Source organism: Pristiophorus japonicus, chromosome 20, assembly GCF_044704955.1.
Source record: "Pristiophorus japonicus isolate sPriJap1 chromosome 20, sPriJap1.hap1, whole genome shotgun sequence".
Classification (NCBI taxonomy): domain Eukaryota; kingdom Metazoa; phylum Chordata; class Chondrichthyes; family Pristiophoridae; genus Pristiophorus; species Pristiophorus japonicus.
This window is the reverse complement of record NC_091996.1, coordinates 27,677,656-27,701,657: the sequence shown is the minus strand read 5'-3', so window position 1 is coordinate 27,701,657 and position 24,002 is coordinate 27,677,656. Positions and strand designations below refer to the sequence as shown.

General features: G+C 42.3%; 1 protein-coding gene across 5 annotated transcripts in view; it reads right to left on the bottom strand.

The window, feature by feature from the left end:
- Positions 1-3,485: 3,485 nt before the first annotated feature.
- mapkap1 (MAPK associated protein 1) overlaps positions 3,486-24,002 on the bottom strand; it is a 253,838-nt gene continuing 233,321 nt past the window's right edge. For 3 of the 5 annotated variants that reach the window (XM_070862643.1, XM_070862641.1, XM_070862642.1), the window contains 2 exons: positions 19,222-19,319; positions 3,489-4,350 (listed from right to left, as the gene is read on the bottom strand). In XM_070862643.1, the coding sequence (XP_070718744.1) occupies positions 4,228-4,350; positions 19,222-19,319 (221 nt within the window). In that variant the 3' untranslated portion in view covers positions 3,489-4,227. Of the gene's footprint in view, positions 4,351-15,540; positions 16,439-19,221; positions 19,320-24,002 lie in introns of those variants that run through there. The other 2 variants (XM_070862645.1, XM_070862644.1) reach the window with 2 other exon arrangements.

The window sequence follows — 24,002 nt, the reverse complement described above, 5'->3', positions numbered from 1 at the left end:
GAGTAATGAGTTAAAATGATAGCGTGGTGGTTATGCACTGGACTAACAATCCAGAAGCTTGGATTGATGATCCAGAGAGCGCGAGTTCAAATCCCACCATGGCAGTTTTAGAAATTTTCATATCTGCAAATAAAGTTTAAGAGATGTTAATACCTGGAAATAAAAGTGACCATAGAAACATAAAAAATAGGTGCAGGAGTAGGCCATTTGGCCCTTCGAGCCTGCACCACCATTCAATAAGATCATCGCTGATCATTCCCTCAGTACCCCTTTCCTGCTTTCTCTCCATACCCCTTGATTCCTTTAGCCATAAGGGCCATATCTAACTCCCTCTTGAACATATCCAATGAACTGGCATCAACAACTCACTGCGGTAGGGAATTCCACAGGTTAACAATGCTCTGAGTGAAGAAGTTTCTCCTCATCTCAGTCCTAAATGGCTTACCCCTTATCCTTAGACTATGTTCCCTGGTTCTGGACTTCCCCAACATCGGGAACATTCTTCCTGCATCTAATCTGTCCAGTCCCGTTAGAATTTTATATTTTTCTATGAGATACCCTCTCATCCTTCTAAACTCCAGCGAATACAGGCCTAGTCAATCCAGTCTCTCCTCATATGTCAGTCCTGCCATCCCAGGAATAAGTCTGGTGAACATTCACTGCACTCCCTCAATAGCAAGAACATCCTTCCTCAGATTAGACGACCAAAACTGAACATAATATTCCAGGTGAGGCCTCACTAAGGCCCTATACAACTGCAGTAAGACCTCCTTGCTCCTATACTCCAAACCCCTAGCTATGAAGGCCAACATACCATTTGCCTTCTTCACCGTCTGCTGTACCTGCATGCCAACTTTCAATGACTGATGTACCATGACACCCAGGTCTCATTGCACCTCCCCTTTTCCTAATCTGCCACCATTTAGATAATATTCTGCCTTTGTGTTTTTGCCACCAAAGTGGATAACCTCATATTTATCCACATTATACTGCATCTGCCACGCATTTGCCCACTCACCTAACCTGTCCAAGTCACCCTGCAGCCTTTCAGCATCCTCCTCACAGCTTACCACCCAGTTTAGTGCCATCTGCAAACTTGTAGATATTACACTCAATTCCCTCATCCAAATCATGAATGTATTTTGTACAGAGCTAGGGTCCCAGCACTGAGCACTGCAGCACCCCACTAGTCACTGCCTGCCATTCTGAAAAGGACCCGTTTATCCAAATTCTCTGCTTCCTGACTGCCAACCAGTTCTCTATCCACGTCAGTACATTACCCCCAATACCATGTGCTTTAATTCTGCACATCAATCTCTTGTATGGGACCTTGTCAAAAGCCTTTTGAAAGATCAAAGACACCACATCCACTGGTTCTCCCTTGTCCACTCTACCAGTTACATCCTCAAAAAATTCTCTAAGGTTTGTCAAGCAGGATTTCCCTTTCATAAATCCATGTTGACTTGGACCGATCCAGTCACTGCTTTCCAAATGTGTTGCTATTTCATCTTTAATAATTGATTCCAACATTTTCCCCACTACTAATGTCAGGCTAACCGGTCTATAATTACCCGTTTTTTCTCTCCCTCCTTTCTTAAAAGTTGTTACATTAGCTATCCTCCAGTCCATAGGAACCGGTCCAGAGTCAATGGACTGTTGGAAAATGATCACCAATGCATCCACTATTTCTAGGGCTACTTCCTTAAGTACTCTGGGATGCAGACTATCGGTCTTCAATCCCATCAATTTCCCTAACACAATTTCCCGCCTAATAAAGATTTCCTTCAGTTCCTCCTTCTCACTAGACCTTCGGTCCCCTCATATTTCCGGAAGGTTATTTGTGTCTTCCTTCGTGAAGACAGAACCAAAGTATTTGTTTAACTGGTAAGCCATTTTTTTGTTCCCCATTATAAATTCACCTGAATTTGACTGCAAGGGACCTACGTTTGTTTTCACTAATCTTTTTCTCTTCACATATAGAAGCTTTTGCAGTCAGTTTTTATGTTCCCAGCAAGCTTCTTCTCATACTCTATTTTCCCCCACCTAATTAAACCCTTTTTTGTCCTCCTCAGCTGCCATGAAGCTGTTGTATTGTCATTAAAAAAAACTACTGGTTCACTAATGTCTTTGAGGGAGCTTATCGGGTCTGGCCTATATGTGACTCCAGACCCACATCGTAGCCGAGCAAGCCTCTCCGTTGCACCGCTGCCAGCGGTTCAAAGGATTGTGCAGAGTCTTCTTACCAGCTTACCATAGGAAGGAGTAGTAGTGTTGGTGACCAAAACCAAAATCGAAGTAAGCTTTGAAGAAAGGCAGAGAGCTAGCGGGGTGGGGCTGGGGGAAGGGAGGATGCACGAGTGCTCGAGTGCTGGGCCCACACAGCTGAGGTTCTGCATTCAAACAGTACTGAAAAAGAACTAATGCAAAGGAGGTCAGAACCAGCTGAGTGGAAGGTGTGTACAGGAGGAACACAAGGCTGAATATGAGTGTGCACATATAGGGAGAGGTAAGGCCATGGAGAGATTTGAAGACAAGGTCAAAGATTTTGAAGTTGATGCGTAGGTATGCAGCAGATGCTGGTGAGCACAGGAGTTATATAGGAACATGAAGTAGCCCAGGATAAGATACATGTGGCCGAGTTTTCGAGGAGGTACAGTTGGTTAAGGTAAGAACTGGGGAGGTCAGCAAGGTGAGCAGTCGAGCAATTGATTCTGCAAACCTGTGGAATTCTCTACCACAGAAAGTTGGAGAGGCCAGTTCGTTAGATACATTCAAAAGGGAGTTAGATGTGGCCCTTACGGCTAAAGGGATCAAGGGGTATGGAGAGAAAGCAGGAATGGGGTACTGAGGTTGCAAAAATGATCAGCTATGATCATATTGAATGATGGTGCAGGCTCGAAGGGCCGAATGGCCTACTCCTGCACCTATTTTCTATGTTTCTATGTAACAAAAGGCCTGGATAAGCATTTCAAAAGCAGTGGAGCTAGAAATAGGCAGTCTTGGTGGTGGCAGCGATGTGGGATTTAAAGTTCCGTGCAGAGTTGAACAAGGTTGTGCACCATCAGGTTTAGTCTGAGGAAACATGCCAGAGAAGGAGGGAGTTGGGTGCCAAGATGTGTGGAGATTTAGGCAGGAACCGAGCAGGATGGCTTCAGTCTTGATATTGACTCAATGTCAAGTGATGCACATTTCATTTGAGACCTCGGACCTCAGTTAACTTCATTTTGTTTAAGCAAAGTCATGAAATACTGCAGAAATGCGACAAGTGGTTGAATTTATTAAACTCAGCTGAGAACCAGATTTGTGCCAGTGAAATGGCGGATGTGGAAATTATCTTCATTTTAGAGTGAATGTGAATCCTGATCGCCAGAAATGAAAAGATTCAATTGTCTGAATCAGCAGCAGTTCCTGGCTTAACTGTGGTGTGTTGATAATTTGAAGCCATCTAAAAATTGCTTGATAAAGAATATTCCAACTAAAAATGAGACTTTTTTGGAAACTGAAGATTTTTATACATTTTGCCAGAAAGAAAAAAATGTTTTAAACATATTATACATTCCCATACTGTCCTCAAATGACAGTCTGAAATAATACCAGCTATTTCTTACACAGTGCTTTGTCATTATATTACAGTTAGCAGGTACAATGCAGGAACATTTACAGGTCACAGTAAAAACTAATGTTTATTTCCTTCGCAGGTCATAAAAAATTTTATTATTCAGCTGTTAAGAAAAAACTGTTAAACTATTTGTCCAGTAATTGTTTTTAAAAGAATCAAAAAAGGAAATTTTATGGTTTTGTACCACGATTACTTTCATCTTTGATCATGTGACAAGCTACGACACCAGTGTAAAGTCACTTGTCAGACAGTGCAATTCATTGTATCCATATTCCTTAGGTGATTATATAGGTGGACCCTCCCAATGAATCAAAGCACAGGGAACCAAACCTAGCCACTTGCATTTTCTTTCTCTGATATGGCTGCTTGTCAAGAGGAAGAACCTTGGAGGCAAGAGCCTGCATCCCAAACAGGAAGCTTAGGATCCTCTGAACACATGAATAGCAAGAGATCTAAACGTCTCTTCCAAATTTTAATAAGTTTTCTTTGCTCTGCTCTACTTTTGGCAGCCTGGACAGGTACAACGTCATGGTTCTATCTCCCATCCATGAGACCGCGGGGGACCTTCCTCAGCGGAATTGTCTGGACAGTTTGTACTGAGGCTGACGCTACTGTCCTGATTTTTTGTCCTTCTGAAAGCTGAAGCTTGTTCTTCTGCTAAGTTTCCTTTGTTTTTGAGCTTGGTAGTCTGCTCGTGCTGAACTTGCTCTGGATTCCAAAATATAGTTAATCTAACAACAAAAACAAACACACCTTCAATTAGTTTAGCATATTTGAGAGATGAGAGAGAGACAGAAATTCAGTGATGCGCAAACATTCACTAACAATTTGAAATACATAAATTTTATATGAAAGATATTCTAACAAATTCTCAAGAGGCTGCAGAACAATCACAGAGAATATACGGTCGGATCTTGCTTCAGCAGCAACAAATCGATTTCAATATTAGGAGCATTTGATTTTTTTTTTAAGGTCAAACATTTGCTCAGGCAGAGCTGAGAGCTCTTCTGTGCTTAATAATCGACTATTCGTTCACACATTGGGTCAACTACTAGACTTCAATAAATTACTATCAGTGACAACCCTATTAGTACACACAATTTACCACCTCACTGTGTTCTGAAAACCACTCGTAATAAACACACTAGTCGGGGTACTACAAAGCTGCATTGCCATTTCAGCATTTGATGGAAAATGTAGTCATTCTGTTAACATTTTGACTGAAATGCAGCACTCTGAAATGCAGTTCAATCACCGAAATGTTACTGGTGGCAGTTGTCTAGTTTATTTGAGCCTGAATATAAACTTGTAATGGAGAAGGGTTAAACTAGAAGTTTGTTCTGGTAGCAAAGGGAAATATTTGCATCATGGCAAATTTAATAATTAGGATATTATATGCACATGAAAAAAACACACAACCTTCATCAATGGAATTCTAGTCTTTCACCAGGACACTGGACAGAACTTGGAGTATTACATCTTTGTGCTGATTGTTAAATAACAGAGCCAGGGTAGTTCTCTAAATAAGTACTTACATTTCACTGATAATGTTCTTTTTATACCGGGTTTTGATTTGCAAAGTACAGAAAGTGCTATAATTAAATTTCAGGTTTGTTGCAAAATAAAGGCGGCATTTATCCTGATAAGGTTGCCTCTAACTGACATTTGGACACCAACAAGGCTTCAGAAATCAGCGTTATCTTTGAATCAGAACTAAAAACAAGGTGAACATTATTTATCTTTTCAATTAAAAAGGTTACCCACTTTATTTGAGCATCTTCCCTTTATATAACATAATGCCAACCCATTTGGTTTGGAGGTGAATACATAAAAGCCTCTAGTCTAAAATCACGAACAGACCTAAAAAGGTGAGGAGCATTGAATAAAATTGACACAGAAGCTGGTTCAGCATGAAAGACAGTCACATTAGCAAATCGTAAATACTTGTTTTACATGTCTCATAAAATGCTAATTTATTGGCTACGATACTTTGTGATGATAGCCGTGATAATTTTTAATGGAAGGTTAATGTAAAAATCAAAATGCAAAAAGCCCTTTGGCTTAGCATCAGTTGGTTCACTGAAAAGATTTGGCAGCTTAAAACCTGAACAGTTTTATGTACTGCTGGGTCTTCATAGTCGTTAAATTTTAAAGCTGATACATTCAACTGATTTTGAATATTTTTTTCATGGCTAATAAAACCTTAGTCTGGACTAGCTAGAGTAATTGAGACGGCTGTCTGAGTAAATTGGACACGTCCCTGATATAGCACACACAAGGATTGCCAGATTCTAGACAAATCAATAAACATGAAAGCAAAACAGTGACGGATAAAACAAAACAAAAAATGATAGGGGCTATGTTCGTACTGTCAGGCATTAAGACATTTCCAACAGTTGTGTGTTAGTAATTGCACTAAGCACTCACCCAAGAGCATTGAATATACCGAGAGATAAGCCCAGATTTCCTTCAGGGTGCCATTTCCACCTGTCTGCCATGGTTTCTGGGGTCAGCCTAATTCAGGCAAGCTCCTGCTGGTATTGCCACCTTTGATTGGCAGCATGACCCACAGGGAGGGAGGGAGGGCCTGGAATTTGTGTCAAGCTGCAGCATTTCAAGGCTTGCAGCAGCTTAAAACAAGACAGTGCAAGAGGAAATCTTAAAGGAAACAACAGCACAATTTCGCTTGCAAGCAAGCAATGTTTGCGGAGGTTTGAGGGGTCTGCTGGAGGACACAGAGCCCCCTGGTCTTCTAATGATGCAGCTGAAGATCTTCCCTCATAAGTTAGGCAGCAGAGGGCTGCCCTGTTTGGACCCAAGTGTGCCAGACCTGAAAGGAGAGAATTATAATAGCAGGGGGCAGCCAAGGCAGTGACAGCCAATGCTTTAAGCTTATGCATGGCAATTCACTATCACAAATAATTAAATGATCTTACTGAGTCTACTAAGATAAGAGGAGCCAACGACACCTTCAAAGATGACACGGTACTGTACATGTTAGCCATTTATAGCAAACTGCCCTCATATCATTAAACGTGCATGAATTGCTTACCATTAATGCCCTGGAGGCTAACTTCAGTTTTCACCTAGAAATCTTCCTTCACTCAATGTCCTGCATGCATTCCCCCCACTAAAAGCTCACATGGGTATTGAATTGTTTTTTTAGCGTGCATCAGTTATCACCCCCATTATGATCTGCTTACTGACTTCTGGGCTTTATTGCATCTCATGGCAAACAAAAGGACATTCTCATTGTTGTGGAACCTTGCTATGTGCAAACTGCTGGTTTCCTACATTACAACAGTGACTACAGATATATTCAAAGGGGAGTTAGATGTGACCCTTATGGCTAAAGGGATCAAGGGGTATGGAGAGAAAGCAAGAATGGGGTACTGAAGTTGCATGATCATATTGAATGGTGGTGCAGGCTCGAAGGGCCGAATGGCCTACTCCTGCACTTATTTTCTATGTTTCTATGTTACACTTAAAAAGTACCTCATTGGCTGTAAAGCGCTTTGGGATGCCCAGAGGTTATGAAAGGCGTTATATAAACGCAAATATATCTCTTTCTTTTTCTCCTCCTCTAGATGTACCCGAAGAGAAAGCAGCAGCAGAGGACGAAGGTGAAAACCCACATTCCTCTGCTTCCAGCTCTGGCAGCACATCATCACACATTGTCAATCACTCTCTCCCTCCCAAGCAGAAGCCCACAGATAACAAACAGTAAAAAGAGGGAGGTGCAGAGAGTGAAACATGAAGCACGTGCATAGGAAAGGCTAAAGGAGGTGGCGGAGAATTTGAAGTGGAAGACAATGCTGACCAGAGGGTCGAGAGACATCACCACATGGCTGACGTGCCTGGGGATCCAGATCTCGGTGTCTGCTTCTAAAAAGTTGCAGAGCATCATATGTACATGAATGCACTGGGGACAGTCTGTGACATTGTGAGGCAGATGCCAGATGATTTGGAGGAATCTGCTACTCAGATCTGTGGTAGGCTGATGGCTCGAGTTTGCACTGGAGCATGAGGCAGCTCCTGACAGATATGCAGCGGAACCCCCGCCCGTAACAGAAGCAGAAAGGCAATCTGTACCTCCTACATGGATGCTTCAGATTGCTACGGTAGAGACTGGCGGAGAGGGTGATGCTGGTGCAAATTGCAGTGACAGTCACATTTTTCCTAATTGTTTATTTTAGTCAAACATAAAAGGTATCCTTTTAGTAAAAATGCTGATTCTCCAATTGCAGAAGGATGCAAGGAGCTTGGGCCATAGTTGCAAATAAAAGCCACAAGGCACATAAAATGATATACAATGCCCAGGATTTCCTTAAACATATCAGTGGCCCAAAAAAGGTTGCAAAAAATGAAGTGGAATATAATAAATTGATCCAAATCACAACACAGAAGCCATAAAGCAATACCCTATAACTACCTCCAAACTGAGCGTGATTCCCAAATATTTCAAACTTTGATGAGGGAGTAAGCATCTCTCTGAAGCAGAATTGTTCAGTAAATTTTTATGATGAATAAATAAATGCAGGAGTGCACAAGATGTTTTTCGTCATCTGTTAACTAACATCACTTTGCAAAGTTATATGGTATTGAGCGCCTCATTGCCCTCTGCATCAAACCTTCTGCAATTCTAGAACATGTGCAGTCCAAAAGAAACATTTGCATCTCCACTTCAGCCTCTCCTGAATCCAGCCCTTGAGAAGGGCAGTGATGAAACACAGGATGATGTATTCTTGGGTGAGGACAAATGAACACCAACCAGGTCATCCATAGAAATCTAAACTTGGCTGCTGAACAGGAAGATCCTTCATCTGTCCCTGTACTGGGATATGCTGCATAATGGAAGCTGGGTCATTGAATAAATTTAAGACAGAGATATCCTATTTCTTATAATCTGGAGCTTCCACACTAACAGATGGGGGACATGATAGCCATGAGACATATGTTGGGCGATCAACACCCTTCCTACTTTAGAGTCTGTTGGGGAAAGGTATGAACCCACTTCATTAGGCTTCTAAAAATGGCTATTGCGGTATTTGGTCTGGTACTCAGACGGTCCCTCGAAACGAGGATGACTTGCTTCCACGCCAAAAAAAGGATGAGTTCACAGGTGTTTCGAAAGAAGAACCCGAACTACATCCTCAAGGGTGGAAGATGCCTGTGCGTGGATTTTTTTAACGTGGGGTGGCCGTTGCACACCAGCCACCACACGGGCTTGACAGAGCTAGGTCTTGGTCCAGTGGCAAGGATTACCAAAGACAACTGGAGAGCAGCTCTACTGCACGGACTCAGTGCGCACACATATCACACTATGCAGCTACACATTGCCAATACTTTGCACAATGTTATGTGATAGAGCTGAAAATGGTTGGCACAGCAGATGGCTCTTTGGCCTATCTGCTCACATTAGTGGAAAATCAGCAACCTTCTAATAATCTGCATTAGGACATTGCCAATTGGAGCTCTCCAGTCTTCTGGACATCTTTTTGTGGGGGCTGGGTTAGCTGGAATTCAGTTAACCCATGGCTGAGGTGGCATCTGCTACACAGCATCATCTGGAGGACAGTCCTTTGTGTGACAATACCGCCCTGAGCTCAGTAATCAGCTTTGATGACCTGTGAACAGAACAAATGACATTTTAAGAAAATAAAGTCATTGTCAGATACCACACATTGCTACAGCCGTATTTTTGGGTTTTAATGGTTCTATTGTTCCAGGAGTGACTGGAACGATTGTGGCATTGCAAAAATATAGAAAGGTACAAGTGAAATTTACTATACCTGCAATATTTGGTTTGGCCTTGAAGTAAAGTGGTTTTTCCTCATTTGTGTCTCCACTGTTTTAAAAAAAAAACTTCCTTCATGCCAGTCACCTCTTTCCTTCCCCCCCTCAATGCCAGTTATATTGGTAGATTTGAAGCTTTTTGGTTGTTCATCAAGGGTGCAACTTTCAGTTTCTGGAAGTTTAGTCACATGTGGCACATCTTTATCTCTTGGGTCCCGTTAGCCTTAATATATTCAAGTAGAAGGTGGCTTGAATTATGCCAATTGCAACAGAGAAAACATTTCCACCATGTAAATATTACACGTACTCAGAGTGATGTGTGCATTCCAAGTACTGCACCAATATAATATGTTGCAGAGTTTATTGTGCAGGCTGTGCCACACAATGCTGGAGTTGTTTTTTATATTAATGCTCAATACTTCCAAATGCATCAGTATGCCATTCACACTTTAACCCATAAATTGAGTCAGGTGTGTTTGAAAAAAAATATGACTGGAATCATGCTGGCTTTAATCTGTCAGCATTATTATGTCTGGTATGAGTGGGATGTGCAGTGCTTGTGTCATACAACTTGCAATATGGAGAATATAGAAGAGTACAGCACAGAAGGCCGCCATTCGGCCCATTGAGTCTGCGCCAGCTCTTCGAAGACCAGTTAGTCCCACTCACCTGCTCGTTCTCCATAATCCCTGCATTTTTTTTTCCTTCAAGTATTTATGCATTCCTTTTTGAAGGCTACTACTGAATCTGTATTCACCACCTTATCAGGCAGTGTAAGGCAGTGTATTCCAAATCCTAACCACTCGTTGCGCAAAAAAGATTTACTTCATGCCGCCTCTGGTTCTTTTGCCAATCACCGTAAATCTGTGCATCCTGTTATCGAGCCTTCAGCCATTGAAAACAGTTTTTCTTTATTTACTCCAACTAGATCCTTCATGATTTTAACCCCCTCTATCAAACTGCCTCTTAGCCTTCTCTGCTCCAAGGAGAACACCACCAGCTTCTCTAGTCTATCCACGTAACTGTAATCCCTCATCCCTGGAACCATTCTAGCAAATCTCTTCTGCACCCTCTCCAAAGCCGTCACATCCTTCGTAAAGTGTGGACACAATACTCCATCTGGGGCCAAACCAGTGTTTTATACAGGTTTAGCATAACTTCCTGGCTTTTGTACTCTTTGCCCCTAGTTATAAAGCCCAAGATCCCACATGCTTTATTAACTGCAATGTAAACCAGTACTGCCGCCTTCAAACATTTGTGCCCAAGTGTCTCTATTGCTTGCACCCCCTTTTATATTGCACCATTTAGCTTGCATTGTCTCTCCCCATTTTTCCTACCCTCACTGTTTACTACACTTCCAAGTTTCGTGCCATTGACAAATTTCAAAATTGTGCCAGATATCCCAAGTCCAAGTCATTAATGTACATCAAAAACAGCAGTGGTCCTAGTACTGAACCTTGGGGAATGCCATTGTATACCTCACTCCAATCCAAAAAGTAGGCAATCACTACAACTCTGTTTTCTATCCCTCAGCCAATTTTGTACCCACTTTTATCCTATGGGCTTCGATTGTGTTAACAAGCCCAATATGCGGTACTTTATTAAATACCTTTTGAAAGTGCATATACATATCAAGTGTAATTTAAGTTGCATAAGAAATAGGAACAGGAGTAGGCCATTTGGCCCCTCGAGCCTGCTCCGCCATTCAATAAGATCATGGACTCAGCTCCTCTTCCCTGCCCGCTCCCCATAACCCTTTACTCCCTTATCACTCAAACATCTGTCCATCGCTGCCTTAAATATATTCAATGACCCAGCCTCCACAGCTCTCTGGGGCAGTTAAGCGACCCCTTTGCCCCAAACTAACTGGGTCAATTTATGGTTTTAGTTCACTAACGTACAAGATTTATCACGGTATTATACTTCGATCTGAATGAGAATTAGCATAAAATCCCAAGTAACCTAAATATCTAGATTGCCATTTTCTGAATGGCTGCATTGGCATAAAAATTACTAGCAGTCTGAATACAAGGCAGTGTTTTAAAGCCAACAACACAATGAAAGAAAACATTACCCTTTTGAAATAGTGTGGTGTTCGGTTGGAATCGTGATATGATTCTTTGCTGGGTTAATGTATTGGGCTATGGTGTGGCAGGATGGAAACTGGTAACTGAAATTCCACACAGTGACTATCACATCGCAACAGGCTGCCTGGAGGTGGTTCTGGTACAAGGTGTCTCTGCAAAAGGATGGTGTGAAATCTGAGAGAAAGGTCCCTGTACCATGCATCTCTTGGTTGAAGAACAATGTCTGCCAGAGAGGCCTGAAGGGAGGAGCGGGGTAGGTGTTGCAGGTATATTAACACATTAAGTGGGAAGGTCGGGGCGGAGGAGCAGCGAGTGTTTGTGGCGGAGGTGCGACAGATGAGGGTATGGGGCCCAGGGGCAGCACGGGCCAGCCCACACTGCGATGTGTACGCGCTAGGTCCATGCAGCAGAGCTGGTCTCCAGTCATCTTGGTTAACCCTTGCCACTGGACCAAGACCTAGCTCTGTCGAGCCCGTGTGGTGGCTGGTGTGCAACGGTCACCACACGTTAAAAAAATAATTCACGTAAAGGCATCTTCCACCCCCTCAATTGGAGTTCAGGACTGGAACATCGGGTCCTTCATCGAAACACCTGTGAACTCGTGGAAGCAAGTCGTCCTCGTTCGATGGACCGCCTATGAGATGACATTAGGACACATTTTTAATTATTTCAATTAAACATAAAACTCAGAGGTGTGGGCACACCTAATTTTGTTGGAGCAAACTGATTTTATTTTCATATTTTGTAAGCATGTCCTAATGGGCAGCTCTACTCACACAATAAACTCATTCTTAGCTGTAAATAACCAAAGGCAATCTCCAGCGTGACTATGGATAGCCTCTATATAAAGTATCCTTTTTATTTGGGGATCCAAGTATCAGTTTAGCTCAGTGTAATACTCTTGGCCCCGGATACTTATATTTGACGTGCGTAAAGCACAAACGCTGCCCGCCTCCGATGTCAGCCATTCCTGAGCATGACTGCTGCTCTATGCTGGTAGGAAGCCAAGGGAGGTTGGAGATGGGGCAGTCATTTGCAAGGACAGAAGAGCCGAGGTTTTTTTGTGTGAAGAGAGCGGTTTTGAAAGGAAGGGCAGTGCCTTGAGAAAAGGAAACCATTTACAATGTCAACTAGCTTGGAGGTCGGGAAGGGTAGTTGGGTGGGCAGAGGTTCTGTGCAATTGAGGGTCAAGCGAACCAAAGGTGGGTCACATGGATGAGGTGAGCTCGGAGAGGACATGAAAGATAGCAAACAAACTTGAGAAAGATGTAGGTTCAGGGAAATGGAAGGGTCGGGGAAACAGCATTGGCAGCTTAACAGACGGCCTCTGTCTTCGGACAAAGACGTCCGTGAGCTTTATGCAATTGCTGTTGTGGCGAAGGGTGGAGGGGCAGGGGAGAGGGGTTTGAGCAGATGCTTGGCAATGGAGAAAAGAAGCTGTGGGCTATCGTTGTTCGCCAGGTTAATCCTGGAGTTATGTTCAGAGGAGAGCGGGGCCCCGCCAGTACTTGATGTGGCTCAGTTGGATCTGCTAAGCCTGTTGTGCGCCAGGTATATCAGGTCAGTGCCTCTTGGTCTTATGGAAATTAGTTCTCAACAGCATGGTAGCACTAAATGTGGTACTTGCAATGTATTGCTGCACAAACAAGTGGGATGCAAGTCAACACCATCATGCCCTTGGAGTTCCCAATTGGATTAACACTACTGAGCAGTGGCAAGAAGCAGAGATCAGTATTTTCCCGCACAAGAGAGGAGCGAAAATAAATGTCACCTCAGGCATTTTCTTCTGCCTGTCTGTGGCCTGTTGCAGTGAGATATTGATGGGAGGTCAGTAATCAGATCACCACTCAACATCTTGGTCAGGGCTGGTGACGTGCAAGGGCATCCAAGAAAGGAAAGCAAACACAGATTAAAAAAAGAGCAAGTTTCACCCTCACCAAGGCAATTGAATTCTTATAATAAGATCAGCAAGGACACTTTTTAGGAAGCTTGGTTTATTACAGCGCTGCACAGAGAGCAGCAAGACAAGATTGTGTACTTGCAATTCCCTACACAGTGATTAACTGATCTCAGTCGGACTGTCTTGGGAGATGCTGAGCAAAGTGCGTTCCATGGAAGGAAACAAAGAGAGAAAAAGGGTGTCAACCTGCGCAGCACTGATACAAATCAGTTAAGCAGCGGCAGTGTCACAGGCCTGAGAATGAAAAATAGCTTTTACAAAAAATGCAGAAACGCACATTTTTGAAAAAGACAACAACGTACACATGTATTTGTTACAAAGAGGTGAGTGCAACAAAATATATGATGTGCACCCAGTGAATTATTCATCGCAGGTATGTCGTCAAGAGGTATTGAATCCAGGGTAGGAAGTGAATAGTGGGCAATAGCAAGAACTACTCTTAACCATGGTCTCCAGTGTGAAGGGACCACCAAATGGGAAAGAAAGCACAAAGGAACCTCCCCCCCCCCCCCCCCCCACCAGATGGACCGTCTGTCTTTGGCCATCATGCTACATTCCCTCTCTTTGTAACTAAAACTTTTATTGCCAAAAGTCACAAAGAGATCCATCTCTGAGCAACTTCAATCTTGGAAAAGGTTGCTAACAAGCTCTAAATTCCGCATGGATGGGTCCCATTCAAAGTCTCTTCCCCTCATTTTCCCTCCCCTGAGCTGGTCAGCAAACTTTATTACTCTCCAGTGCTTTCAGCCCATATAAGATGCACCATTTTCAGACCTTGGTGCTGTGCTTCTTGGAGACAGCTTTGCAACATTAGTCACTTGGACAAATACTTTGTATCGGTCTTCACTAAGGAAGGCACAAATAACCTTCCGGAAATACTAGGGGTTCGAGGGTCTAGCGAAAAGGAGGAACTGAAGGAAATCCTTATTAGTCGGGAAATTATGTTGGGTAAATTGATGGGATTGAAGGCTGATAAACCCTCAGAACCTGACAGGCTGCATCCCAGAGTACTTAAGGAAGTGGCCCTAGAAATAGTGGATGCATTGGTGATCATTTTCCAACATTCTATTGACTCAGTTCCTATGGATTGGAGGGTAGCTAATGTAACACCACTTTTTAAAAATGAAGGGAGAGAGAAAACACGGCATTATAGACCAGTTAGCCTGACATCGGTGGTGAGGAAAATGTTGGAATCAATTATTAAAGATGAAATAGCAGCGTGTTTGGAAAGCAGTGACAGGATTGGTCCTCGTCAGCATGGATTTATGAAAGGGAAATCATGCTCGACAAATCTCCTAGAATTTTTTGAGGATGTAACTAGTAGAGTGGACAAGGGAGAACCAGTGGATGTGGTGTATTTGGACTTTCAAAAGGCTTTTGACAAGGTCCCACACAAGAGATTAGTGTGCAAAATTAAAGCACATGGTATTGGGGGAAATGTACTGACGTGGATAGAGAACTGGTTGGCAGACAGGAAGCAGAGAGCCGGAATAAACGGGCCCTTTTCAGAATGGCAGGCAGTGACCAGTGGGGTGCCGCAGGGTTCAGTGCTGGGACCCCAGCTCTTTACAATGTATATCAATGATTTAGATGAAGGAATTGAATGTAATATCTCCAAGTTTGCAGATGACACTAAACTGGGTGGCAGTGTGAGCTGTGAGGAGGATGCCAAGAGGCTGCAGGGGTGACTTGGACAGGTTAGATGAATGGGCAAATGCATGTCAGTTCCAGTATAATGTGGATAAATGTGAGGTTATCCACTTTGGTGGCAAAAACAGGAAGACAGAATATGATCTGAATGGTGACAGATTAGGAAAAGGGGAGGTGCAACGAGACCTGGATTTCATGGTACATCAGTCATTGAAGTTTGGCATGCAGGTACAGCAGGCGCTGAAGAAGGCAAATGGCACGTTGGCCTTCATAGCTAGAGGATTTGAGTATAGGAGCAGGGAGGTCTTACTGCAGTTGTACAGGGCCTTGGTGAGGCCACACCTGCAATATTGTGTTCAGTTTTGGTCTCCTAATCTGAGGAAGGATGTTCTTGCAATTGAGGGAGTACAGCAAAGGTTCACCAGATTGATTCCCGGGATGGCAGGACTGACATCCACTGGAGTTTAGAAGCATAAGAGGGGATCTCATAGAAACATATAAAATTCTGATGGGATTGGGCAGTTTAGAGGCAGGAAAAATGTTCCCGTTGCTGGGGAAGTCCAGAATCAGGGCTCACAGTCTAAGAATAAGAGGTTAGCCATTTAGGACCGAGATGAGGAGAAACTTCTTCACTTAGAGAGTGGTTAACCTGTGGAATTCTCTACCGCAGAAAGTTGTTGAGGCCAGTTCGTTAGATATATTCAAAAGGGAGTTAGATATGGGCCTTACGGCCAAAGGGATCAAGGGGTATGGAGAGAAAGCAGGAAAGGGGTACTGAGGTTGAATGATCAGTCATGATCTTGTTGAATGGGGGTGCAGGCTCAAAGGGCCGAATGGCCTGCTCCTGCAACTAGTTTCTATGTTTAGTCAAAGGATACTCTGAAAAAATTCAACTTCTTGATCAACCTGGCAGGGCACAACTGGGAAGAATTTATGCCCATGGAAGATGCCCTTGATCCAGGAAATGAGTTATATAGGTGACACCTCAATATTAAAACTGTCTTGGTGTTGAAGCAGTGAGCCATGCAGACTAAGAAGGTCCCATGTTTAATTTTGTCTGTGCTGAGTTAGCTTATCTCGCCAGGGTAGCAGTGAGTGTTACAATTGGCCTCAACATGAAGGGGAAACATTGGTCAGGGTTCCAACTTCTGATTGGTATCCAGTGAGCCATCCTGGAATACATGCATGTGGACACTGGTGAGAACAGGTTCTTGGCTGTGATACACCCTCTGGTCGAATAGTTATATAGAATTGCACACGAAGAATGGTCACTTGGATGAGGTTGTCCCATGGGTGCGGAATCATACCCCAGCCACTCGTTCATGTCTTCAGGAGTTTGGATGTGAGAAATGCAATGGAAAAAGGAGAAAAAAAATTATATATTTAAGGTACCTCCTGCAATTCTTACTTCAGTTAATGGGAAGGTTGTATGTCAAATAAAGACGTTCTACATCTTTAGCTTAAAAAGAATACTGGAAGAACTGAATGTTTTCAGTAGTGGGGAATCATTCACCAGAGGGTGGAGGATAGCACCTTGGGGCCCATTACCAAAGAGCACTGAAAGCACAATAGGAATTGACCCAGGTTTTAAAACTCTTTTTGGACTAACAACTGTCCAAAATCATAATGACAGATACACAAATGTTTCCATAAATCTTATCCATCCTGACCGGAAAAGCTTGAATCTGCACAAAGCAGTCATTTATAAAACTAGACTTTAGGTTAGATTCCAGTTCAGCCCTTAAATGTTTATTTCAGTTAGCTTTCTTGCATATTTCCTCCTTCTTTACCCGACGTGACATACCTTTTCCTGATTGGGATTTTGATCAATAAATTTGGTCCAAAATAGCACTAAAAGTTTTGATATTCTGTATGGTTTTGGTTACAAAGCCAAACATCTATGCTCCATTAGGTCTCTATCTAAACCCCAGCTAGCTTCAACATATCAGAATACAAGCAACATCTCAATAGATTTATACCTACTTTAGGTCAATGAAACTGCATCACATTATATTATTTACATAAATCTTTGTGTGCCCCTTGATTACAACAATTAAGCCTATAAATACTTCTTAGTGTAACTGCCCACACCAATATTAACTTTAACCTTTCAGGTAATCCTTTAATCCCTTGTGTAGTCTATGCATCTCATTTCACTGAAGGTTATATTTAGCTGTAGTTGAAGCAGCTGAATTAAAAACAAACATTAATATGTTCTTTCTTCATAGAACATACTTAAAATTCATTACAAGTTTGCTACTAACCTCTTACTGCTTCAGCTCACTTTATATTAATGTTACCCGCCAAACTGGGTATGTGCCACTGCACTATCATCAAGTTAATCTTTGTTGAAGAGTTAAAAGCGGAGATCCCAGCAGACATGAAAATGCTATTATCAGATGTGGAATACTTCAATTCCACAATATATTTATTTTTGTATAAAGTGTTAAGAGCATGATACGACTTCAGTAAAACAGCAGAATCTTATTTCCAGGGAATCTTAAAATTAGTTCAGCATTGGGGGAAAGGAAAATCAATGTCAAGAGCTTATACCATAACATTATAAAGAGAAACATTTAATCAAACTGACATGTCAACAGCTCTATTTTTCCCCTAAAACAGGCTCTTCAAAATTGTTTGAGCCCACTGAAGAATTAGGTGTTCATTATCTCTCATTCGCTCTCTCTTTCCACAGGCTTGTAGATTTTTGCCATTAAAATGAAATACCCATTCAACTTGAATGGAATTTGAACAATAATATTACATCTGTTTCAACGCTAATGTTTTTACAACAGAAGATTTTTATTTTGATAAGTTAAAGCATTTTGGTGAAGCACTATATCATTTACATTTTAATTGCAATTGGGATGCCTTACAGAATCTGTAAATTCCTCCAAGTATTGAATATAATATAAGCTGCGCACGCGCCCAAAAATAAGCAAAATAGTATAGAAAATGAAAGGTGAAGAAAAAGAAAAATTGTAACAATTAAAGAGTGATGGTGGTCAATGTAATGTTCTTCTTCCAGTAACAATGACATATTTCTGGTTAAGAGAATCCACGAGTTATTTTCTTTTAAAGCGTAAAACATATTTAATCAATTCCCACGAGATCAGTATCACTTGTATGAAAAATACAAAATAACTGGTCACCAGGTTAAATAAAGCTGCTTTTATATTCAACTGCTGCTGCCAGCTTCCAAAGCATGGGTCTTGTGCAGCTTACTGGATCTGGAGAAGTCAGCGGCCAGGAACATTTTTTTTTAAACTGGGTCTTCCTAATTGCCCAACCACTTTGGGTATCCAGTAAAAAGTGCTGCTCAGATTCAACATGCGCATTTTCGCTGCAACATCATCACACTTAGCTTAAAAAAAAATCTCAATTGTTGCCACTCTGGCTCAGTTTACTTGGCTAATGTTGTTTAATTTTATGTTGAACTAGGCAGAATAAAGTGAATGGAGAGCCTGCACAGATCTGTTGCTATGGATTTTAATCTTGCTGCAGATGGTTTACTGAAAGGAATGCTATCATTTTAAAAAAATGTTTTGAGGATTTATCGAGGGCTCGGATGCTATGATGCCAGTTCTTTACGCACGTGCTCTAGATAGTTGAGCATGCACAAAATTCCTGTTTGCAGCTGGTCCAGAGGCCGACAGCACTGGTTAGCTGTCGGAGGTTGGTGTACTTTGTAAACGCAGCACAATCGAACTGCCAGCATCACTGTGTGGGGCTCTACAACAAAGGTAAACATCCTTAACTTTCTAACACAAGGTGACCATCCATAGAGTAATAGGACAGTTCATCTGATTTGAGACGATGCATCACTTGTGCGAAGACCACTTCTGAAAGAACTGCTATAACTCACTTCCACTAGTGAAATGTCTGCTATTTCCACAAGATGCAAATTGAAACACTTATAAGATAAAGTGGAATTACTTTCACTGTCGAAATGCAACGATGATGCGCACACCTCTAGCAAGTTACAAATCATCTTTGAACTCATTACAGTCAACCTACATTATAAGCCAAGTGTACAGAATTTATTGGCATACTGTCATTAGTAACCATTTTTTTTTTGGTGCCCAGTTTGCGAAATACCTGCTACTAACCTTCAGCACAATTTCATTGACTGTGTTGGTGTCTGCTTCAAAGTAGAGATGTTTGTGGTCATGATTGCTTAGATATGTGAGCTTGAATATTGCATGGCCTGCAAGGCAAACAAAGGACAGGAGTCAAACAGATGAACAGAGTTTTACTACGGATGCAGCTTGACAAAGAAACAGATGGCGATATTAATGTCCCATCAGCAGAACAGAAGGAAATTGCATGATGGCGACAGGCTCCGCATGTCATTTCAACATCATTCAGGCAAAACTCACCACAAAGGCAACAGAACCCGTTTTAATATAATTTGATTCCCCATCCTATCACAATGGACAAAGTGCAAAATCAATCATTTGGTTAGTTAGGTCCTCTGTCAATTCTTTTCTGTTCTTTGAGGTTGGGGGGTGGGAGAAGAAAAGAGAAGAAACCAGACTGTGCTTGGTACGGCCATTACAGGAGAAAAAAGTATTTCATATTTGTGGTAGATTCATACAGGCATTTACTGCTTCAGACTGATGTAATATGTTAATAATCTACGACATGACCTTTCTCAATGCTACGGTTCAGGAGAGGTTATGTTAACATGTATTACAAAATAAAAGCTTTTTAATATTGTCCTTCGATGTAAAGTCAAATTGTTTAATATATATATTTAATTCAATACCCACTGCTATTTAGATAGCCTATGATGAGATAATTTAGTGCATTGAAAACATTGAAACAGTGCATAATGGATTTTTAAATTCATCTTACAGAAAAATTACCAGAATATAAAAATGAAATGTCATAAGGACAACATTGCATCCTTGTTCTTTGATTGTTTTAAGACCATTGTAGTTTAATTGGGATAGAAATTCGGCGATTTTGCGACCGGGTTTTTGGTGCTATTTCACCCTTTTTGGTGAAAACCTGGTCAGTAGGAAATTCGGTGGCGTTTCTACGTACCATTGGGCAGAGGAGCGCCGCCATGCAAGACCCGAAATAGCGTTTGCGCCAAAAATTTGGCGCTCTCTGCATTCGTAATTCTGCGCTCAGAATACAGACAGGGAAAAACCTGTCGTCGCAGCCCTGCCAGCAGCGGTAAGTATGAAGATCTGCAAAAAGGTAAGTTAAAGTATTTATTTCTCAATTCTTTTTCAGCGATTCGATAGGTAAGGGTCTTGTAAATGTTTTGTGAATATTTTTTTTTGGAGTTTCTTCCGCCCTCCCAAGGCCCAACTCGCAGCGGTATCGGCCTCAGAATAAAGCTGGCGAGGATCGCAGTTTGCAGCGTGAATCCTCGTGCAATGCCGATTTTTACCGCTGCGCAAATTAAAGGTTGAATTTCTGGCCTGAAAGTAATAGCGAAAACGGTAATTTTGGCGAAAAAATACAATTTTTGCTGAGAACCAAATTATTGAGTTTACACTTTTGGAATAGTACTATCAGCAGCATTGCAATATCGGATATAAAATTACTGCAGGGAAAATAACTATAGAAAGGAAATACAAAGGCACCATATCATCTTATGCCACAACACAATGGTGGCACAGCGTGTTAGACGCTGCCTGACCTGCTGAGTATTTCCAGAATTTTCTGTTTTTATTTTAGGTTGTGTGTTAGAATTGGGGTTCTCGTTCACCTTTTTGAGTTGAATAGTTGTGTACCATGGAGCCTCGGGGGCTACATATCTGTGCTCCCACTGATCAGCATATGTCGCTGGTTGCTAATAGTAACAGATCGTGGTATTCTGATTTAGGATTTATCCGTCACTTTGGAAATAGCACGAAGAACAGCCCTCGCCAAATCGCCAGCTATACAAAATTCAAACACAATAAAGCAGCGAAGAAATGTAAGCGCATATAGGACGGAGCTGCTTCGGATAGATTAGCAGGCCTCATGGGCTATATGGGGCCTACAGGGAGCAATTTAGAAACCCCTACTCTGTGAGTTTGCATTTCAGGACTTTTTTTAGTATGATAAAGAGCAGCATAGTGGTACAGTACATTGGTCTATCAGCATACCAGGCGACTGACTGGTATGACATTGATTAGCATTTTCAACTGCACCGTGGCAACTTCCTGAGCTTGCCCGTCAGGGGAACGACTGAGCAGATGAAAAAAGAGAGAATAAAACCAATCTCAATTACAGCCACATATCTCCAAACACGGATGTTGGGGGAGAGAAAGGGAAGAAAGGCAAAAGGGAAAAACAATACTGAAATAAATTTATCACAAATGTATACTGGGCTTGTGACTAAGATTATTAGTAACATTTTAGGAATTTTCCTCCAATTGCACCATTGTCTGCAACATTTACAGACCTGCACCACTGAAATTCGAGGTATAAAAACCACAAAACCTCAACGCTCTCCACAAGTGATTAGTGTCAACTTGTCTATAGGTATAGAAAAAGTAGAACATTTGCGGGTTTATTAAGGAAATATTGTCTTCATTTACTCAAATACTTTTGGGTCCAGTTCCTCAATACACAAATTTAATCAGTTTCTACAAGCACTTACCACAGAAAAGTTCCACAATATCTTATCAGATATAACTGATTTGGATTTAATTGTTTAATTATCACAATACGCATTGCTGTTCATTACATCATAGGCAGTCCCTCGGAATCGAGGAAGACTTGGTTCCACTCCGAAAGTGAGTTCTTTGGAGGCTGAACAGTCCAATACGAGAGCCACAGACCGTGTTACAGGTAGGACAGACATTCATTGAGGGAAGGGGGTAGGTGGGACTGGTTTGCGGCGCGCTCCTTCCGCTGCCTGCGCCCGACCTCTTCACGCTCTTGGCGTTGAGACTCGAAGAACTCAACGCCCTCCCGGATGCACTTTCTCCACCTCGGGCGGTCTTCGGCCAGGGTCTCCCAGGTGTCAGTGGTGATGGTCGCACTTTACCAGGGAGGCTTTGAGGGTGTCCTTGTAACGTTTCCACTGCCCACCTTTGGCTTGTTTACCATGAAAGAGCTCCGCATAAAGCATTTGATTAGGGAGTCTCGTGTCTCGCATGCGAACTATGTGGCCTGCCCAGCGATGCTGATCGAGTGTGGTCAGTGCTTCAATACTGGGGATGTTAGCCTGGACGAGGACACTGATGTTGGTGCATCTGTCCTCCCAGGGGATTTGCAGGATCTTGCGGAGACATCGTTGGTGTTATATTACACATGGTAAGTGAAATGCACAACATCTGAAAATTCCAAATAACAAACTTTCTTGAATCTCCAATTTACTTTTAAGTATGCTGATTAAATAGAATTATATACATTCAGTTAATGTAGGCACAATATTTATTGACTAAGTCTTATCTACAATCGGCTGGATTTTGCAAGGATAATAACGGTGAAGTCACCATTATAGAAACATAGAAAATAGGTGCAGGAGTAGGCCATTCGGCATTTCGAGCCTGCACCGCCATTCAATGAGTTCATGGCTGAACATGCAACTTCAGTACCCCATTCCTGCTTTCTCGCCATACCCCTTGATCCCCCGAGTAGTAAGGACGACATCTAACTGCTTTTTGAGTATATTTAGTGAATTGGCCTCAACAACTTTCTGTGCTAGAGAATTCCACAGGTTCACCACTCTCTGGATGAAGAAGTTTCTCCTCATCTCGGTCCTAAATGGCTTACCCCTTATCCTTAGACTGTGACCCCTGATTCTGGACTTCCCCAACATTGGGAACATTCTTCCTGGATCTAACCTGTCTAAACCCATCAGAATTTTAAACGTTTCTATGAGATCCCCTCTCATTCTTCTGAACTCCAGTGAATTCAAGCCCAGTTGATCCAGTCTTTCTTGATATGTCAGTCCCGCCATCCCGGGAATCAGTCTGGTGATCTTTCGCTGTACTCCCTCAATAGCAAGAATGTCCTTCCTCAAGTTAGGAGACCAAAACTGTACACAATACTCCAGGTGTGGCCTCACCAAGGCCCTGTACAACTGTAGCAACACCTCCCTGCCCCTGTACTCAAATCCCCTCGCTATGAAGGCCAACATGCCATTTTCTTTCTTAACCGCCTGCTATACTGCATGCTAACCTTCAATGACTGATGTACCATGACACCCAGGTCTCGTTGCACCTCCCCTTTTCCTAATCTGTCACCATTCAGATAATCGTCTGTCTCTCTGTTTTTACCACCAAAGTGGATAACCTCACATTTATCCACATTATACTTCATCTGCCATGCATTTGCCCACTCACCTAACCTATCCAAGTCACTCTGCAGCCTCATAGCATCCTCCTCGCAGCTCACACTGCCACCCAACTTAGTGTCATCCGCAAATTTGGAGATACTACATTTAATCCCCTCGTCTAAATCATTAATGTACAATGCAAACAGCTGGGGCCCCAGCACAGAACCTTGCGGTACCCCACTAGTCACTGCCTGCCATTCTGAAAAGTACCCATTTACTCCTACTCTTTGTTTCCTGTCTGGCAACTAGTTCTCAATCCACGTCAGCACACTACCCCCAATCCCATGTGCTTTAACTTTGCACATTAATCTCTTGTGTGGGACCTTGTCGAAAGCCTTCTGAAAGTCCAAATACACCAGATCAACTGGTTCTCCCTTGTCCACTCTACTGGAAACATCCTCAAAAAATTCCAGAAGCTTTGTCAAGCATTTCACAAATCTATGCTGACTTGGACCTATCATGTCACCTCTTTCCAAATGTGCTGCTTTGACATCCTTAATAATTGATTCCATCATTTTACCCACTACCGATGTCAGGCTGACTGGTTTATAATTCCCTGTTTTCTCTCTCCTTCCTTTTTTAAAAAGTGGGGTTATATTG